A 14,683-nucleotide genomic window follows, 5' to 3' on the forward strand; every position below is an offset into this window, starting at 1 on the left:
AGGAAAATGAGTTGTGCCGAAGCCGGGTTATCAGATCATCAATCTATACTCGGTATCCGTATCAATATCAAGGTTCCCGAACCGAGAAGGACAGGGAAGCAAGAGATATCATATATGAGATCTGGTTTTAGGCGCTGGTGGTGTTCGGTTTTCATTTGGCGACACGTGAGGATTTAAGGTTGTGGGTTGAGGGCGCGGGACGGATATTGTTATCGGTATGGATTGTGGGTTATTTGTTTGTTTTTAGCAAGAGGAGGATAGGTGAGTTCTGGCTTGTTTGTTGTGGCAAGTGTTGTACAGGTGAGGATTCGAAACTGGGTAAGTTTTTGGATATTCTTGATTGTCAAGTGGAAGAACGAGCGGAGACTTTATGGAGGGTTAATTGTTGGGATTGAGTATGAGACTTGGGAAATTGGGAATGTGTGGATTGTCTTGGTGACTTGAGAGCAGTTTGGATGTTTGGTGTATCAATGAGATTTGGTGATTTGTGTTGTTTGGTACACTCCTAGAGCTTAAATCCCGAAGCATGCGAGCACACTCAGACTAGCTTGAACTATACTTTGGAGAATTGGATGTCAGGTCGAAGCTTGAATGCTGGAGTCTTGAAAATGGTTGGCTTTCTGAGCGAAGTGCATGTTGATAAACATATCCTCAGTTGTAAGCATACTGCTCCAAGTGGGACCTAATCAAATCCACTTGCTATTAGGACAAAAACTGAGCATAATTCTGGCATTGTATTATGATCTAGTCTCTAAGACCAATTGTTCCCGAGTTTATATCCGCTCAATATTACAGCCCTACGCCAGCTGTCCAAGAATAACAATAAATGAAGCGGCGCTGGTTGTGATATTTCCCTTGTCCCAACTCCGTAACCAAAATTCCCACGGCAACTTGTTAAATCATACGCCAACAAATGCTTTGCAGCACACGCTAATATTCGTTCTCGAACCTAATAGATGATACTCGCATACCGTATCTCCTCCTTTATATCGTTACTAACTGAAAATCGTACACTAATTCGTTCTCGAATCTTTTCGTCTGATCCCCAGGTTGGATGGCTTGCCGTGACGTCTTCCTTCACCACACTGGAGATCGTTGCGGATTAAATAGCTACTCCTTCTAAGTCTCGCATGAGGACTGCCATTTGCGCTCGTTTCGCAGCCTCTGCTACGAGGTTGAAGTCTCTCAGAAATGGCGAGGCGGTATCGGTCGGTCCTTGTGGTGGAGGAGGGGCTTGTTGGCTTTGTTGGCTTTGTTGGCTTTGAGTCTGGGGTGCGGAGGTGGGGCCAGAGGATTGTGCTGACGAGGAGGAAGATGAGGATTGATGTGAGAAGTAGGATTGCTGTGCTTGCCGCCCATTTAGGGTCGGGGAGGAAAGTGGTGCGTCCATCTTGGCAGGTTGTAATGACGTTGATGACGAGGACGAGGACGAGGAAGGAGAAGGCTTGTTGGTCTCGTGCAGGAAAGTCTCGTGGCGTAGAGACGAGGAGTTGGTCGTCTGAGTATATTTGAAAAGGAAAGAAAGAGAGAAGTCGAGAAATGCTGTCGTGAAAAGTGACTCGTGTGGCAGAGAGAAGTGGTGCGATGAACGCAGCCGGCTTGTGGAGATCGCTTCTTTTACGGTCTTTCTTTATGACCTCGGCGGATTCGAGGCCGGAATCGCCTCTAATTCGGCTAAATGAGGGATCGTAGCGGCTAGATATGACTTTTGACGTTTTCAGCGGGGGAAGTGGAGATGTTCTGACAAGAGGGAAATCTCTCTGCGGTTGTGCGACGACGAGGAGAATGACAATATGGAGAAATCCCGGAGGGCTGATGATAAAGGGAGGGCAGGAGAAGGATGCGGATGCAGATGCAGGCAGAAATTGAAGCCAGACTCAGCAGACGCACTGTTCCAGGTCCGGGAGTGGGTGTGCGACGTACCTGTATGTATGGTGAAGGGGAGGGAAGGGAAAGGCAGCCCTGCATGACACACTGACGCTGCTGTTGCTGCTGCTGCTGCTGCTGTGAAGGCTGCTGCACTTCTGTTTCCGTTTTCATTGACTGAGCATTACCGGCCTATGAGTGCCCGCCATTGTCGCCCGAGGCGTATCTTGCTCCTGTCCTGTGTCATGTACCCCACGCTGTATCCGCCGCCCTCTCCACACTCCGCGATCCTCGACTACTGTACTGTAGACTGCTCGAAGAGGCCAAGAGACTGCCGATCGGTCTGATCAGCTTTGATGGATGACAGTTCGGTGTGCACTTGTCGACCAGATCTCGATGTCGGAGATTAATCAAGAGGGCAATACAGCTGTAAAGTGTTTGTTGGCGATATGGTGGACGTGGCGGTCATCATGTTCTGGATAGGATTTCGTGCATGAGAATAAATTGACCTGCGTTGCACTGCAGCGGAGTCACCCATTTTGGCTCCAGAAATGCCAGGCAAAGCTTCGGATGAGAAACCGACATGAAGGCGGTATGAGCCGGCAGAATCAAATGCGGTCTTAGCTTCCTACGCGTGTCTGGAAAATCAATTAACGTGAAGATGCTCTGTGCCGCAACGAAGCACCGCTTTCTCACCAATGCCACCCAAAGAGACGCCGTCAAAGGAAGATGAAGATCAGTCCTCATTTTCGAGACAGACCAGGAAAGTGAGAGACTTGTTCTCCATTCCTCCGCCAGTCAAGAAGTTGTTTGACCGAGTCCCAATTGTTGTATATGCTCCAAATCAACTGCCACAACGCGCCCCCAAACCCGCGAGGATACCAAGTCTTTATGTGTTCAGTACAAGCCATGATGCGGCTGCTGGGAAGCCGTCTTTCAACCCAAGTTGTCTAAAATGGCAGGTCAGTCGATTGCTGAATTGCAATACTCAGGGGACTATTTTCTTACACGTCCGCAGACCTTCTTAAACATTGCTAGCGTTAATCACCGTCTCATCTCTTCCAATAACCACGCCTCTCCTACTGGATCATTACCATTTCTACTCCCTGCTGTACAATCCAACTCGCCTCAAGATGCACTATTGCCAGTAACATCCAATAAATTTGTAAAGTACGCTTCAAATCACGGTGGTTGGGTAGACGAGTCTCCCAGTATGCGTTATGAAGCATATCAATCCCTACTTGATCATCGAATACGAAATGCATGGGTACGAAAATCTTGCTGTTTCTGTGAGTGCTGCTAATATCGATGATAGCTCTATACTCTGTACCTTGAACCGTTGAATTTCTCCTCAGTCGCGTACCCACTTTACGTCTCTTCTACCTCATCGAATCCTCTTGTGCGAGCCTCGATAGCATACCAGCTTCGACTTGCAGCAGAAACAGAGCTCTTGAAACACACTTCCATCATAGACACCGACGACTTATACAGCGAAGCGGACAAGGCTTTCGAAGCTCTTTCGTCTCTCCTTGGGGAAGACTCGTGGTTCTTTGGGAACGATAAGCCTGCACTGTTTGATGCAAGCGTGTTTGCGTACACGCAGTTGCTCCTGGACGACAGCCTGGGATGGAAAGAGAAGAAGCTATGTCGAGCTCTGAGGACGAGGGACAACCTTGTACGACATCGAGAGAGACTGCTTGTAAGATATTATGGCGGGTGACCAATGAACCTCACTTTGAGAAAACACCAAAATCCACTCCACGCCCTTGGAGCAAAATAGTCCCAAAGGAATGTATACCATTTCCCTCATTTGTTAAACATCAGATCCTGATGGAATCAAGGTAAGTGGTTCTTAATTGTGTCATTAGGGTCTATGCCCAGCTTTCGGGTTGCGTTTCCTCCGTGTTGCCATTCAAAATACAAGCCTTGGGCCATGCCAAGTCGTTTTCTGGGGTTCAATGCTTTCAATCAATACTCCAGAACAAGCCTCTTGGAGATGAGAATCAAGAAGCTTCTAAATATAAGCTTAGTCTCATTGCGGGGTTAGTGTCCCCTTTAGGAGGCATCTAGAAGAACACTAGAACCTCGGCTGACGATTTTACACTGCGACTACCAATAAAGCCAACACTAACCAAGATTGCCAATTATCACTACTTGCACTGCCACTTTGCCTCTTCGCATTGATAATTGTATGGCTTCGTTACTTTTGTGACATTCGAACTACTTGATCACGCCAAAGTCCTGGGCGAATTGGGTACCACTACGCCAAGCAGTTTTTCTCTTTCAAGATGGACTTTCGGCAGCCGAAAAAAAGTTCGATACCTTATGCCAAGCGGAAAAGGTGTCTAGATATGGTCATTCAACGGAGTATTTGTACTCAGCCTTGGTGACGATGCTCTGGAGATCATCAGATCTCGGCATGTAGGTAAAGTACTATTCTGCTATGATCTTGCCTTGATATCTGCTATATAAGAACTCGTCCCGTTCACTGTTCAGATGATATTCATCATTCAAAGTGCTCTCCACGAACGAACAACCAAAAACTTTCAGAGACCTCAATACTTCAAAATGCGTACCGTCTTCCTTACCACCGCCATCCTCGCGACTACCATCCTCGCGACTACCATCCTCGCGACTACCATCCTCGCAGCCCCAACAGATATAAACTACGGCCCACCCCCAGGCGGCTGGGGCTCCATCGACTACCCAAAGGGCACAGGTGAAAACTTGCCTTACTACCCGCCACCACCTGGTGGCTGGGAAGCCGTCAAATACCCTCCCGGCACTGGATCAGACTCCTCATGCGCCTCTCCATTCAAGTTCACAAGCACATATCATGTTGTTGCTCTTGGGTCCGAGGTTCGCAACGGGACGACGCCTGCCCCTGGACCAAAAGATGCTGTGGGATTCTTTGATTTTGGGATCAACGCTGAAACGGACACTATTTGTTATGTGAGTTCGATTTCATATCTCCGCTTTAGCACATCCAACTCACACATCCCATAGAATATAACTCTCCTCAACGTCTCCGGCACACCTCAATCGCCTGCCAAGACCGCAACACATATCCACGCCGCCTCCCGTGGTGCGTCTGGTCCTCCCCGTCTCGCTTTTCCGAACCCAGTGGGTGACGATAAGCGACGAAGCAGTATTGGATGCATGACTGGCCCGTTTACCACTGGTTTGAACGGAGCGGATGGAAAGGATACTGCCACGGGTTTTAGGGTCGAGATGATCGAGGCGAATCCTGCCAGGTACTTTACTGATTTTCACTCAAATTTGTTCACGTTGGGCGTTGTGAGGGGGCAGTTGGCTTGATTCTATGTGTGGAGTAATTAAAAGGAAGGTATACATGGATGAGTAGTGGTTTGAAGACCTGCAGGAAAGAATCTTTCGTTGTTTCAGTTCTGTGTAGTGTAACTTTGGAAGTAAAATTGCAGTTCCTCTTTCTTCAGTCCTTGCTGGTAGCCTAGGCTAAATAGATATCTCTTTCATTCTACTCGAGTGCCTAACAACCAAATATCTACCTATGCTTTTACCAACGCCAACCCCTGAATTTGGCGGGGTCAGTAAGCGAATTCTCGCTTCGGGACGCCACTCTTTCACCGCTCTCCTTTCTATGTACAGCTTTACTGAAATGCTCAAACACTGCGGACATTGCATTTAAGAAAGATGTGGAGAGAAGTATGTGCATTGTTACTGATGCCTTGAGTACTTGTATAGCAGCCCGTTCATATTTGAGTTGCCTTAAGTTGAATTTGGTTATTCGATTTCGGTACCCATTATCTAATTACTCGCCAGCATGGAGAATCCTCAATACCTACCTATAAATTTAGAGCACCTACAGATCTCTTCTGATGAAGATTTACAGCCTACCCGAGTGGCACACAGAGTGGCTACAGCTTATGCTCAAATAGCTGCTCAAGATCGCGAGACCATCGCCTGGCATCCAAGCTGACGAGATAAAATCTAGTCTGTGGTGCGAGATAAAAATGGAATTCAACATATGCCGATGAGTAATGGTGAGACTCCCTTTTTTTGTCATATGAGATCCATCTAGACATAGATTTATCATTTACTCGAGAGTTGATACCTTCATCCCGCTTCCCAATATTTACTCTGCCTTGTAAATCCTCTCATTCTTTTGTATCCTTCTTCCCATCCTTCTTCAGATTGCCCTTCTCCCAGCCCAGAAGAATTCTACAACTTGTTGTAAGAATATGTTTCCTTGATACATCCCTAAAACGTATTCCTCGTCGCGAAGGTGTAGTCCAGCAGTAAACGCAAGTTATGCTCCATCAGGTAGTGCTGGTGCTCATGTGGGTATTGCTAATTGAATGCGAGATCGACAGTAAAGATTGAGCTAAAGTCATGCAGTATATCCCAGCGGGGCCAATCGCAGTGATCAACAACTTCTGCTGCATGCAATATTGTCCACGAGAACAAGCTCGCACGTTCGAAAGAATATGACAAGAAGACCACCGCAAGATTGAGGTTGCTGATGAGTAGCTATTGGGGACCGTATGTGTTGTTTGTTAATTATGTTGTTAGTTACAACATATCATCCAACAGGAATTTGAGGAAACTTGAAGATATAGTTTCCATTCGAAGCCGAGGAACGCAACGAAGATCTGGCAGAAGTTGAGAATCAGAAGCTCAACTTAATCTCAATTATTACTGGCCATGTCATTGCCACATTACGTGAAAGATGATTTACTAGAATGCAAGTGCATTTTTGGGGGCTGGGTAGGAGACAACCGTCGCATCTACCAAGCTTTCTCGCACTATTGTACATCTACCAAAGTAAAGCCAGTAACTACGATCTCACCCTCGTTCTATCGTCAAGAGACAACTAAACATGCGTGTAAAGATCAATAGCAAGCGATTCCATACCCCTGCTGCTACTCTTTGTCATCGGAATGACAACCGAAGAAACAGAGAAGAAAGATCGACATGCAATTACCAGCCTGACTGAACCACGGCTTGACCACCACCCCAGTTCTCATCACCACCACCACCAGCATACTCTTCAGCAGGGGCGGCAGATCCATAGTTGCCACCACCACCATAGCCAGTATTAGCGGCATCTCCACCTCCATAGCCTGCACCACCATTCTCACCGCCACCACCTTCAGCCTCCATGGCCTTAGCTTGGGGGCACTTAACCTTGGTGTGACCCATTTCCTCGCAGATAGTGCACTTAACACGAGAGTAGTCTCTTGGTAGAGGGCACTCTCTGCCTGAATGACCCCAAGCGTCGCAGTTTCTGCATTGCATCACACGCTCGTTGGTGCAATCCTAAAACACCATCAGCATGTATGCAATACAACAATGAGTAAGACACAGTTCTTGCTAGCTAGCGGATAAACTTACATCCTTGCGATGTCCCTCTTGGCCGCAGTTTCTGCAGAGATTGCCGCCTCCTTGAGGACAGTCACGCGAGAAATGACCGACTGATTGGGTTAGCAAGCATCTACAGAATAGAGGTAATAATGAAAAGACAAACCTTCACCGCACTTCTTGCACTCGACTCCTTCAGCAGAACGAGGCTCGGGGCATTCCTTGGACGAGTGGCCAGATTTCTTGCAGTTTCGGCAAGCGAACTTATCCTCTCGGGGGTTGGGGCCTAAGATCACGAATCAGCGATGTCCAGCAACGAAAAGGAGTACGACTTACAATCACGAACTCGATGACCAACGGTGTCACAGTTGTAACACTTGACCTCTGCTCGATCGGTCTCGTTCTTGTCTTGCTCACACTTGGCACGAGTGTGACCAAGCTATGAAAACGTCAGTATGTTGCAGCAAACAAGGACAGGAAGATCAAGGTGCGGTGCTGCTCCCTACCTCATTGCAGTTGTTGCACTTAGGAATGCCTCTGTCGACGGCTACACCAGCATCATTCAAACGCTCCAAGTTCTCTTCCGGAGTTGGCCAGCCATCGGCCTCCTTTGGTCGAGCAGACTTCGGGGACCAGCGCCATTGAACATTGTAGGTCTTGTCAAGGTTACCTTGCAAGTCCATGTTGGTGTAAGTAATGCCCAATTCCTTCTCAATCGCAATGAGATAGACACCCAAGCCCTGGCTTCGGAAGGCCTTCTCAAGCGTGAGATAGGTAGTATCTGGATTAGCCTTGATGTACTGCTCGGCGGCTTCCTTAAGATCATCAAGATCATGGTCAAGGACAGCAGCTCGAAGCGCCTCCCACGCAACTTCTCCTGAAACATCCTTGACATGATCACGATTGATCTTTCTGGGGTTTTCACACGTCAAAGCCTCGTGGCCTTCTTGCTCACAGTTGCGGCAGATAGTCGGAGGCTTGCTTGGGCAATCTGCGGCACGGTGTCCCTGCTGGTCACAGAGGCGGCAAGTACCAGTGAACTCGCGAGCAACAGCCTCGTTGGTACACTCAGCCTTGGTATGACTAGGCTCTGTGTTAGCTATGTGCATGGATGATGTTCGGTGATGAGGTTGGAGGTTAAAGAGATAAACAAGTCATCATTCCACTTTAAAGTGTCGGGAGGCAAATGTCTGACTGGATCTTGGAGGGTAGAGTGCGCTGGATAGCGAGCTCCATGAAGTTGAAAGTTTGCTTACCCTTCTTCACCGCAATTAAAGCAAGGACGTGGCTTGGCTGGGTTGGGGCAATCGGCCTTCGAGTGGCTAAAGCCCAGTTAATTGATTGTCAATCCGGAGGAGGAGAGACACGTACCCTTCCTCGCCGCAATTGTAGCAGCCACCATTGAAGCGAGCACCTTGATCGCCATCACCATTACCGCCGTAGGTGTTGGAAGACTCATGGGACGGTTCTCCATTGCCTCCGCCATACGTATCCGCGCCATGCTCATCAGCAACGCCTTGAGCGGCAGCTCCACCATCCCAATTACCACCGCCGCCACCACCAGCTCCAGTATCCCAAGACATCTTGCCGATGTTCAGGCCTTTTGACTGTTTGTGTGTCTGTGGGAAGAATGTCAGTAGCTTATCTCGAATCGAGCTACCGAATATGACGTGGAGAAGATAGGTAAGAGGCTCAAGACGCGTTAGATTATCGCGAATTGATCTGATACCTTGGTATGTCTGATAGTGAGGGGCAGAGATCGGTCCCTCGCAGAATAAAGGTAGGCTGATGCGATCTTTGCCGGGTGAGGGGATATGATAGTGAAGCAAACAATCAAATCGAAGCCAAACACCCCGCGTCAATACTGAAGTTGACGATGGGATGTTGGAGAACTGGAGCAGTGGTCTGCAGCAGAGAGGGATTGAGAAAGGGTACAGATCGAAAGCTCAATTGAAGATGTGTGTGGGAGGAGGTGTGGAACGTTGAAGGAATACTCACAGATTCTTGTTTTGTATCTTCTCGAGATACAATAGAGCTTGCGAAAGAATCACAAGCTATCCGTCGAGGATCCTTTTGAGTATCTAACAAGACAAGAATGCGGAGTGACGAAGTTGTTGAGAGAAGGAAAGAAAGTAAACAAACGAAGAGTCTCGTGTGTTTTTGTACTCGAAGAGATCGGTAAGCGAGCCTTCCCTACCTGGAAGTCGATTCGGGCAGGAACGTCAACTAGCTCCGCCTTTGCTTCCCTCTGTTGGAAATTCACCTCCCAGTCAATTTATGGCGTAGAAGGCGAAGATTTTCGGGTTCAAGGGCGCCGGAAGTACAGTTCTGCAGATATTGCTTTCTTCCCGGAGCTTTTGCAGTAGAACGTGCCAAAGTTGGCACAACAAGGTCTATAATTCGCGCCCTCCCTGCTGTTCGAGGTGGATCACGACCGAGAGCTTCATTGATATCTCTGACCGAAATCTCGATTTGGGTAGATACTCGTGTCCCGCTTTTCGCTGGTTTATGATAGTCTGCAAGAATATCAACATCCAGCAAATGCACAACTCTTTTTGAAGACACACGAACATGTTCTCTCCACTGAAAGTTCTCTTGTGAAGACCGTACACCGCAAGGTACAAATTTGCTGGGATTGCAGGCTTCATGGTGGCAGGGTTTTTAAGTACATAATTTACCATACTCTCATGTTGATACTTTATATTACAGCTTTATTTTGCAGGATCGGGTCAAAATCATTTGATAGTATCCAAATTGAGATAGGATACGAGATCCAGCACCACCTAGTGATGTGGGTGGCTTTTGGTACTAGGAATATCAACTCCCCTCTAGGTCAGATAGAAATGACTTCAAGGCGCACTTACACAAGCTTGGTGTGAAAACCTTATTTCACTATCCCCATGCAATCACACATGATCGCTGAACAATATCAAGAATTCCAAGTTTGAGTTCAAGTGAAGGATTCAAGGGCAGAACGAAATTCATGAGAGATTGACGTATTGAAGAACGCTTAAGATGATGCTCGAGTAGCCAAGCAGAGGCTCTTGTTGCTTTGCCTTCTGAAGACATCAGAAATGAATTTTGTCTTTGAGCACAGGATAATTGAGCTTCTTTCTTCTGTAAGAGCAGCAGACTCTCGACTCATGCAGATGATATCCATGCCTACGTACTAGTAAACTACAACATCCGTAACTAAATGAAACTTTTTCGCTGTCCAACATAGGTGGAATAGGAATTTTCAGCTTGACGGCCCTTCGTCGACGTCGTCAAGTACGCTAGCTATTCCCGGCACCACTGTCCAAGCGCTGTATCCATGTACGGGAGATTTCACCCCGAAACAAAATATTGAATCAAAAGTTCTAAGCGAACACAGCTGAGCAGGACACAACTGCTCGGAACGACCGTTGAATGTCACTTGCGGCAAGTGCTGATCTTCTTCCCAACTACAATGTTCCCTTGCAGAGTCCCCCTCAATGACGTGTTCTCTGCCTCTGAAAGGGCGCTTTTGGCACCCACGAAACCCCCACTTACGAGGATTCAACCCCGCAATGAGCGTCCGACATATAAAGCTGATGAGACGGCCCAGCTGTTGTTCATACGAAATTTCTCCTCGTCGTCTGTCCCCACCAAATTTTCCTAGTCAAGATCTTTAACTTCCAAAATGTCGCCGCCCGAAGGACTTCCAAAGATGGAATACAGATTCCTAGGCCGATCTGGTCTTCAAGTATCTGCAATCTCCCTTGGTGGCTGGCTAACATACGGAGGACATGTTGAAAATGGCAAGTAGTACGACGGGTCTTTAGTCCAGAATCTAATACTCCCTAGAAAACACCTTCAATTGCATGAAAGCTGCTTACGATGTTGGAATAAACTTCTTCGATTGTGCCGAAGGTTATTCTGGTGGAGAATCTGAACGAGTGATGGGACAAGCTATTAAGAAATTTGGCTGGAAGCGAAACGATTTAGTTATCTCCACCAAGGTACTCTTCTCAGTCCTCGGTGAGTCTTGGTACTAACAGGTGTTTTTTCTAGATCAATTGGGGAGCATCTCATGGAAGTAACCCTGTCAACAATGTTGGACTTTCTCGGAAACACATTATTGAAGGCACAAACATGGCTCTCGAACGTTTAGGCCTGGACTATGTCGACTTGATATACGCCCACCGACCGGATCGCAACACGCCCATCGAGGAGACTGTTCGAGCATTCAATTACTTGATCGACAACGGAAAAGCTTTCTATTGGGGTACATCAGAATGGAACGCGGACGAAATTGCCACAGCTTGGCGTTACGCTGAAAAACTCAATATGATCGGCCCCGTGATGGAGCAGCCCAATTATAACATGCTTGTCAGAGAAAAAGTTGAAAAGGAGTTCGAACATTTGTACGAAGAAATCGGACTTGGCCTAACGACTTTCAGCCCCCTGAAAATTGGAATTCTGACCGGAAAGTACAATGATGGCATTCCAAAAGAATCAAGATTGGGAAGTAGCCAAGATGCGTTCGTGCAAATGATGAACAAGCGCGTTGGAGACGAATCATGGAAAAAGGACATTGAACAGGTCAAAAAACTAAAGCCTATTGCGGACAAGCTAGAGATATCCCAGGCCAATTTGGCCATGGCTTGGGTTCTCAAGAACCCGAGGGTCTCCTCAGCAATCACTGGAGCTAGTCGTCCTGAGCAGATCTACGACACTGTGAAAGCTATATCCACTGTTGAGAAGCTGACTCCAGAGATCATGAAGGAGATTGACAAGATCCTGGGAAATAAGCCAGCTACAATGACGAGGAGATTCACGTAGGAGTGGTATATGCGAGATATGAAAAGTTCAAATGGTTGTACATTCTTCATTGCGCTTCTGCTGTGTCCCCTGTGCAACAAAATTCAGGCCATGACCATAAGACCGTCACATAAAACGCCTCCAGTTTTTATATTCCTTCCAACTCCTTATTCGTTGCATTATACATTTGTCGGCCTATCCGTATCCTCCTGGCGGTTCACCGGGGACCTTGATCTTCTATTTGCCGCAGCCACTGCATCTGGCCTCCTCAGGTCTAGTTCATCCGCTTCGACGTGCTCGTTATATCCTGGCGGGTGATGGACAGGCTCTGGTCTTCTCATGTCTCCTAATTCTAATCCATCTGCGTCTGCTGCCAAAGCACTGGTTGAGGGTAACACTCCATCGGTGCTTCGTATGCTCGGTGGCTTCGACCCAGGAACATAGGGCGGGGGTGCTTCCCCTCTCTCGTCCAGACCCTCCAGTCTGTCGAGCCGTGGACGGCCACCACCATAGCTGCCTGCATTTGTTCTGCCAGTCCGGTTGCCAAATCGTGCCCGGAAACCTGCCACATCCGTAGCTAATGCGCGCTGGCTTTGTGATCTTAAAAGAGCTGCCTTTCGTTTCTTCCGCCGCCCGACGTAGAGTATGCACAGGCAGAATAGCACGGCCACTATTGCAATAATCAGGAAATAGTAGTTGAAGACATGATCTTGGACGTCGTCAGGATCCGTCGGAGGTACTGAGGGTGTTATAGGTGAATCGGATTGTGTGGTGCTGGCCGGAGCACTTGATGTCGTCGAGGGAGAAGATGAGGAGCTTACTGAAGTCTGGAATGTCGTGGGAGACGGAGAAAATGTTGTCGAAGGTGCGGGGTCGGTAATTTGTGCATAGGATGAGGCGGGAAGGACGATGGAGAGGAATAGTAGCGTTGACGAGAATAACGGTAAAGATCTAGGACACTGGCATACGGCCCTGGGCCGCCTTGAAGTCATAGTCTTTCTGCGAGATGTAAATCGAAGGAACGATGCGATATCCTAGGATGTGGGAAAGCATGTATCTGCTGTATAAGGAAGCCGTCATCACTATCTCGTGGGAGTCAATAAGTTGAAATCCCATGCAAGAACTCGATGAATTCGAAATCAGGAGGGAAACCAAGATTATGAGAAAATGAAAAGAATATATGAACGTTTGCGCTGAAGTCAAACAAAGCGGTGTTGTTTCATCAAACCATTGATAAGCACGTCGAGATCCAACCTTCTGATCTTATGCAACGAAAGCCGCAAATCCCGGAGATTCAAAAGCTTGTGCTTCATTTGACCAACCATTTCCTTACAAGGCTGCAATCACCCCTGCACAAATTCTCGGTGTCCGGGTCTAAACTCCATCCGTGTTCGTGCATCACGAAGTCACGAGCAATAGCGTTTCCGTGAACAAACTTGATGTTTGAGAAGCCTCGCGGTCAATCAAAATGCCACGAGCTATCAGAGGTGAGACGTCGTGCATTGCTGAGCATGAAGTTTATTATTGACTTTGTCGTGCTAGGCGTCCTCATCGAGTGTGATCCCTCTATCAAGTCAATCATCGTCCAGATAGACGCAGAGGATCATGCTTATATTGTCGAGGAGCTGGACGACCAAACACTCGTTGTGAAGGAGAATATGCTGACAAGCCTGAAGATGAAGCTGGACGAGGTAGGTCTATTGACTGCTATTGTAGCCTGGCAAGGCTGATATTGGATTTAGAAATTGAAAGCCACCCAAATACCTGTGGAGGAGTCGGACCTCGATTAAGATTTAAGAGGGATCAAACAGGCGTTCAGTGTTGTGCATTTGGTATGGGTGATGACGTTGAGGAGTGGCCTTTGAGAACAATATCACAATTCAGCATGGTATTGCAGCTCTGTTCAACCTCACTACATAGTGAAGTCTGATCATATATCCATCTCGTTTTGGTACTGGTTGAGATCTCTAATATACAATGCCAAACATCTTCTAGAATACAAATTCTCTATGCTTCTGGGGAAGTAGATGTTGATACTGTGGTCGACGTAGTCTCTGATATCAAGCCGGCAGGTATTGAGCCCAAGGGAATCTTCCTTCTCGGTCTTTTGAGCTCCTCCATTGTGACTCCATCCAACTTCGTGATACCGACGACAGGAGGATCTCCCTTCTTCACGAACTCGTACATGCCTAAGACGAATCAATATGTGCAGAGCTTCGACAATCGGTTGGAAACAAACCTGGCATTTTGTTTCCAGCTAGTCGGAATGCATCTCTTGCTACTTGCTCGTGAATATCTCCTTTCAGCTCAAAGATCACTTTGCTGACAGCGATTCTAGATGCCCAGTGATCGAATGAACCCTTTCCTTTACCCATACGAACCTGCAGAAAGGTTAGACTTCTTTCCCCAATCCAGATATTTGCCATACCTCATTTCCACTGCTGTATACACCAATGCTGGCACACACCCTCTTATACAGCCGGTATCGCATGCCCTTCAGTCGGACTTTAATAGCATCTTCTCCATTCTTCAATTGAGATGCACTAACTCTCCGGTGATGATCGCACATCCGGAGGCCATAATCACCCCATACTATCGTAGTCCCTCTGGCAGAACCTCCTGTTGGTACACGAGGTCGACCTTTCCGCGATCTCTTCTTTTCAGGCATCGTCGGCAAGAGCCAATTCCCAGCTCT

The 14,683-nt window shown here is 47.5% G+C and overlaps 8 protein-coding genes across 8 annotated transcripts; 4 read left to right on the forward strand and 4 right to left on the reverse strand.

Moving 5' to 3' along the window:
- Window positions 1-760: 760 nt before the first annotated feature.
- LY89DRAFT_684328 (uncharacterized protein) lies at window positions 761-1,490 on the reverse strand. The gene has a single exon (XM_018214856.1). It carries the CDS (start codon window positions 1,357-1,359, stop codon window positions 1,186-1,188), a length of 174 nt encoding a protein of 57 aa, XP_018072774.1. The 5' UTR covers window positions 1,360-1,490; the 3' UTR covers window positions 761-1,185.
- Window positions 1,491-2,431: 941 nt separating this feature from the next.
- Window positions 2,432-3,654, forward strand: LY89DRAFT_706892 (uncharacterized protein). Its single transcript, XM_018217556.1, has 3 exons — window positions 2,432-2,828; window positions 2,885-3,133; window positions 3,182-3,654. The coding sequence occupies exons 1-3, from the start codon at window positions 2,565-2,567 to the stop codon at window positions 3,584-3,586; spliced, it is 918 nt and encodes a 305-aa protein (XP_018072775.1). The 5' UTR covers window positions 2,432-2,564; the 3' UTR covers window positions 3,587-3,654.
- A 780-nt stretch (window positions 3,655-4,434) lies between these two features.
- LY89DRAFT_781475 (uncharacterized protein) lies at window positions 4,435-5,283 on the forward strand (the record flags this gene model as incomplete). Its single annotated transcript, XM_018222485.1, has 2 exons — window positions 4,435-4,818; window positions 4,873-5,283. 2 exons carry the CDS (start codon window positions 4,435-4,437, stop codon window positions 5,182-5,184), a joined length of 696 nt encoding a protein of 231 aa, XP_018072776.1. The 3' UTR covers window positions 5,185-5,283.
- Window positions 5,284-7,384: 2,101 nt separating this feature from the next.
- Window positions 7,385-8,407, reverse strand: LY89DRAFT_48531 (uncharacterized protein). Its single transcript, XM_018207847.1, has 2 exons — window positions 7,713-8,407; window positions 7,385-7,645 (listed from the first exon to the last, which is right to left on the reverse strand). The coding sequence occupies exons 1-2, from the start codon at window positions 8,313-8,315 to the stop codon at window positions 7,499-7,501; spliced, it is 750 nt and encodes a 249-aa protein (XP_018072777.1). The 5' UTR covers window positions 8,316-8,407; the 3' UTR covers window positions 7,385-7,498.
- Window positions 8,408-10,867: 2,460 nt separating this feature from the next.
- LY89DRAFT_696739 (putative voltage-gated K channel beta subunit) lies at window positions 10,868-12,009 on the forward strand (the record flags this gene model as incomplete). Its single annotated transcript, XM_018216854.1, has 3 exons — window positions 10,868-10,985; window positions 11,032-11,186; window positions 11,239-12,009. The coding sequence occupies 3 exons, from the start codon at window positions 10,868-10,870 to the stop codon at window positions 12,007-12,009; spliced, it is 1,044 nt and encodes a 347-aa protein (XP_018072778.1).
- Window positions 11,888-13,246, reverse strand: LY89DRAFT_684330 (uncharacterized protein). The gene has a single exon (XM_018214857.1). The coding sequence runs from the start codon at window positions 12,978-12,980 to the stop codon at window positions 12,168-12,170; it is 813 nt and encodes a 270-aa protein (XP_018072779.1). The 5' UTR covers window positions 12,981-13,246; the 3' UTR covers window positions 11,888-12,167.
- Window positions 13,247-13,440: 194 nt separating this feature from the next.
- Window positions 13,441-14,077, forward strand: LY89DRAFT_684331 (RNA polymerase II transcription factor B subunit 5). The gene is made up of 3 exons (XM_018214858.1): window positions 13,441-13,475; window positions 13,531-13,679; window positions 13,731-14,077. Exons 1-3 carry the CDS (start codon window positions 13,457-13,459, stop codon window positions 13,776-13,778), a joined length of 216 nt encoding a protein of 71 aa, XP_018072780.1. The 5' UTR covers window positions 13,441-13,456; the 3' UTR covers window positions 13,779-14,077.
- Window positions 13,996-14,656, reverse strand: LY89DRAFT_583061 (ribosomal protein L16; the record flags this gene model as incomplete). Its single annotated transcript, XM_018209194.1, has 3 exons — window positions 13,996-14,177; window positions 14,228-14,369; window positions 14,417-14,656. The coding sequence occupies 3 exons, from the start codon at window positions 14,654-14,656 to the stop codon at window positions 13,996-13,998; spliced, it is 564 nt and encodes a 187-aa protein (XP_018072781.1).
- Between the last annotated feature and the right edge of the window lie 27 nt (window positions 14,657-14,683).

This window comes from Mollisia scopiformis (assembly GCF_001500285.1).
Source record: "Mollisia scopiformis unplaced genomic scaffold LY89scaffold_10, whole genome shotgun sequence".
Lineage (NCBI taxonomy): Eukaryota > Fungi > Ascomycota > Leotiomycetes > Helotiales > Mollisiaceae > Mollisia > Mollisia scopiformis.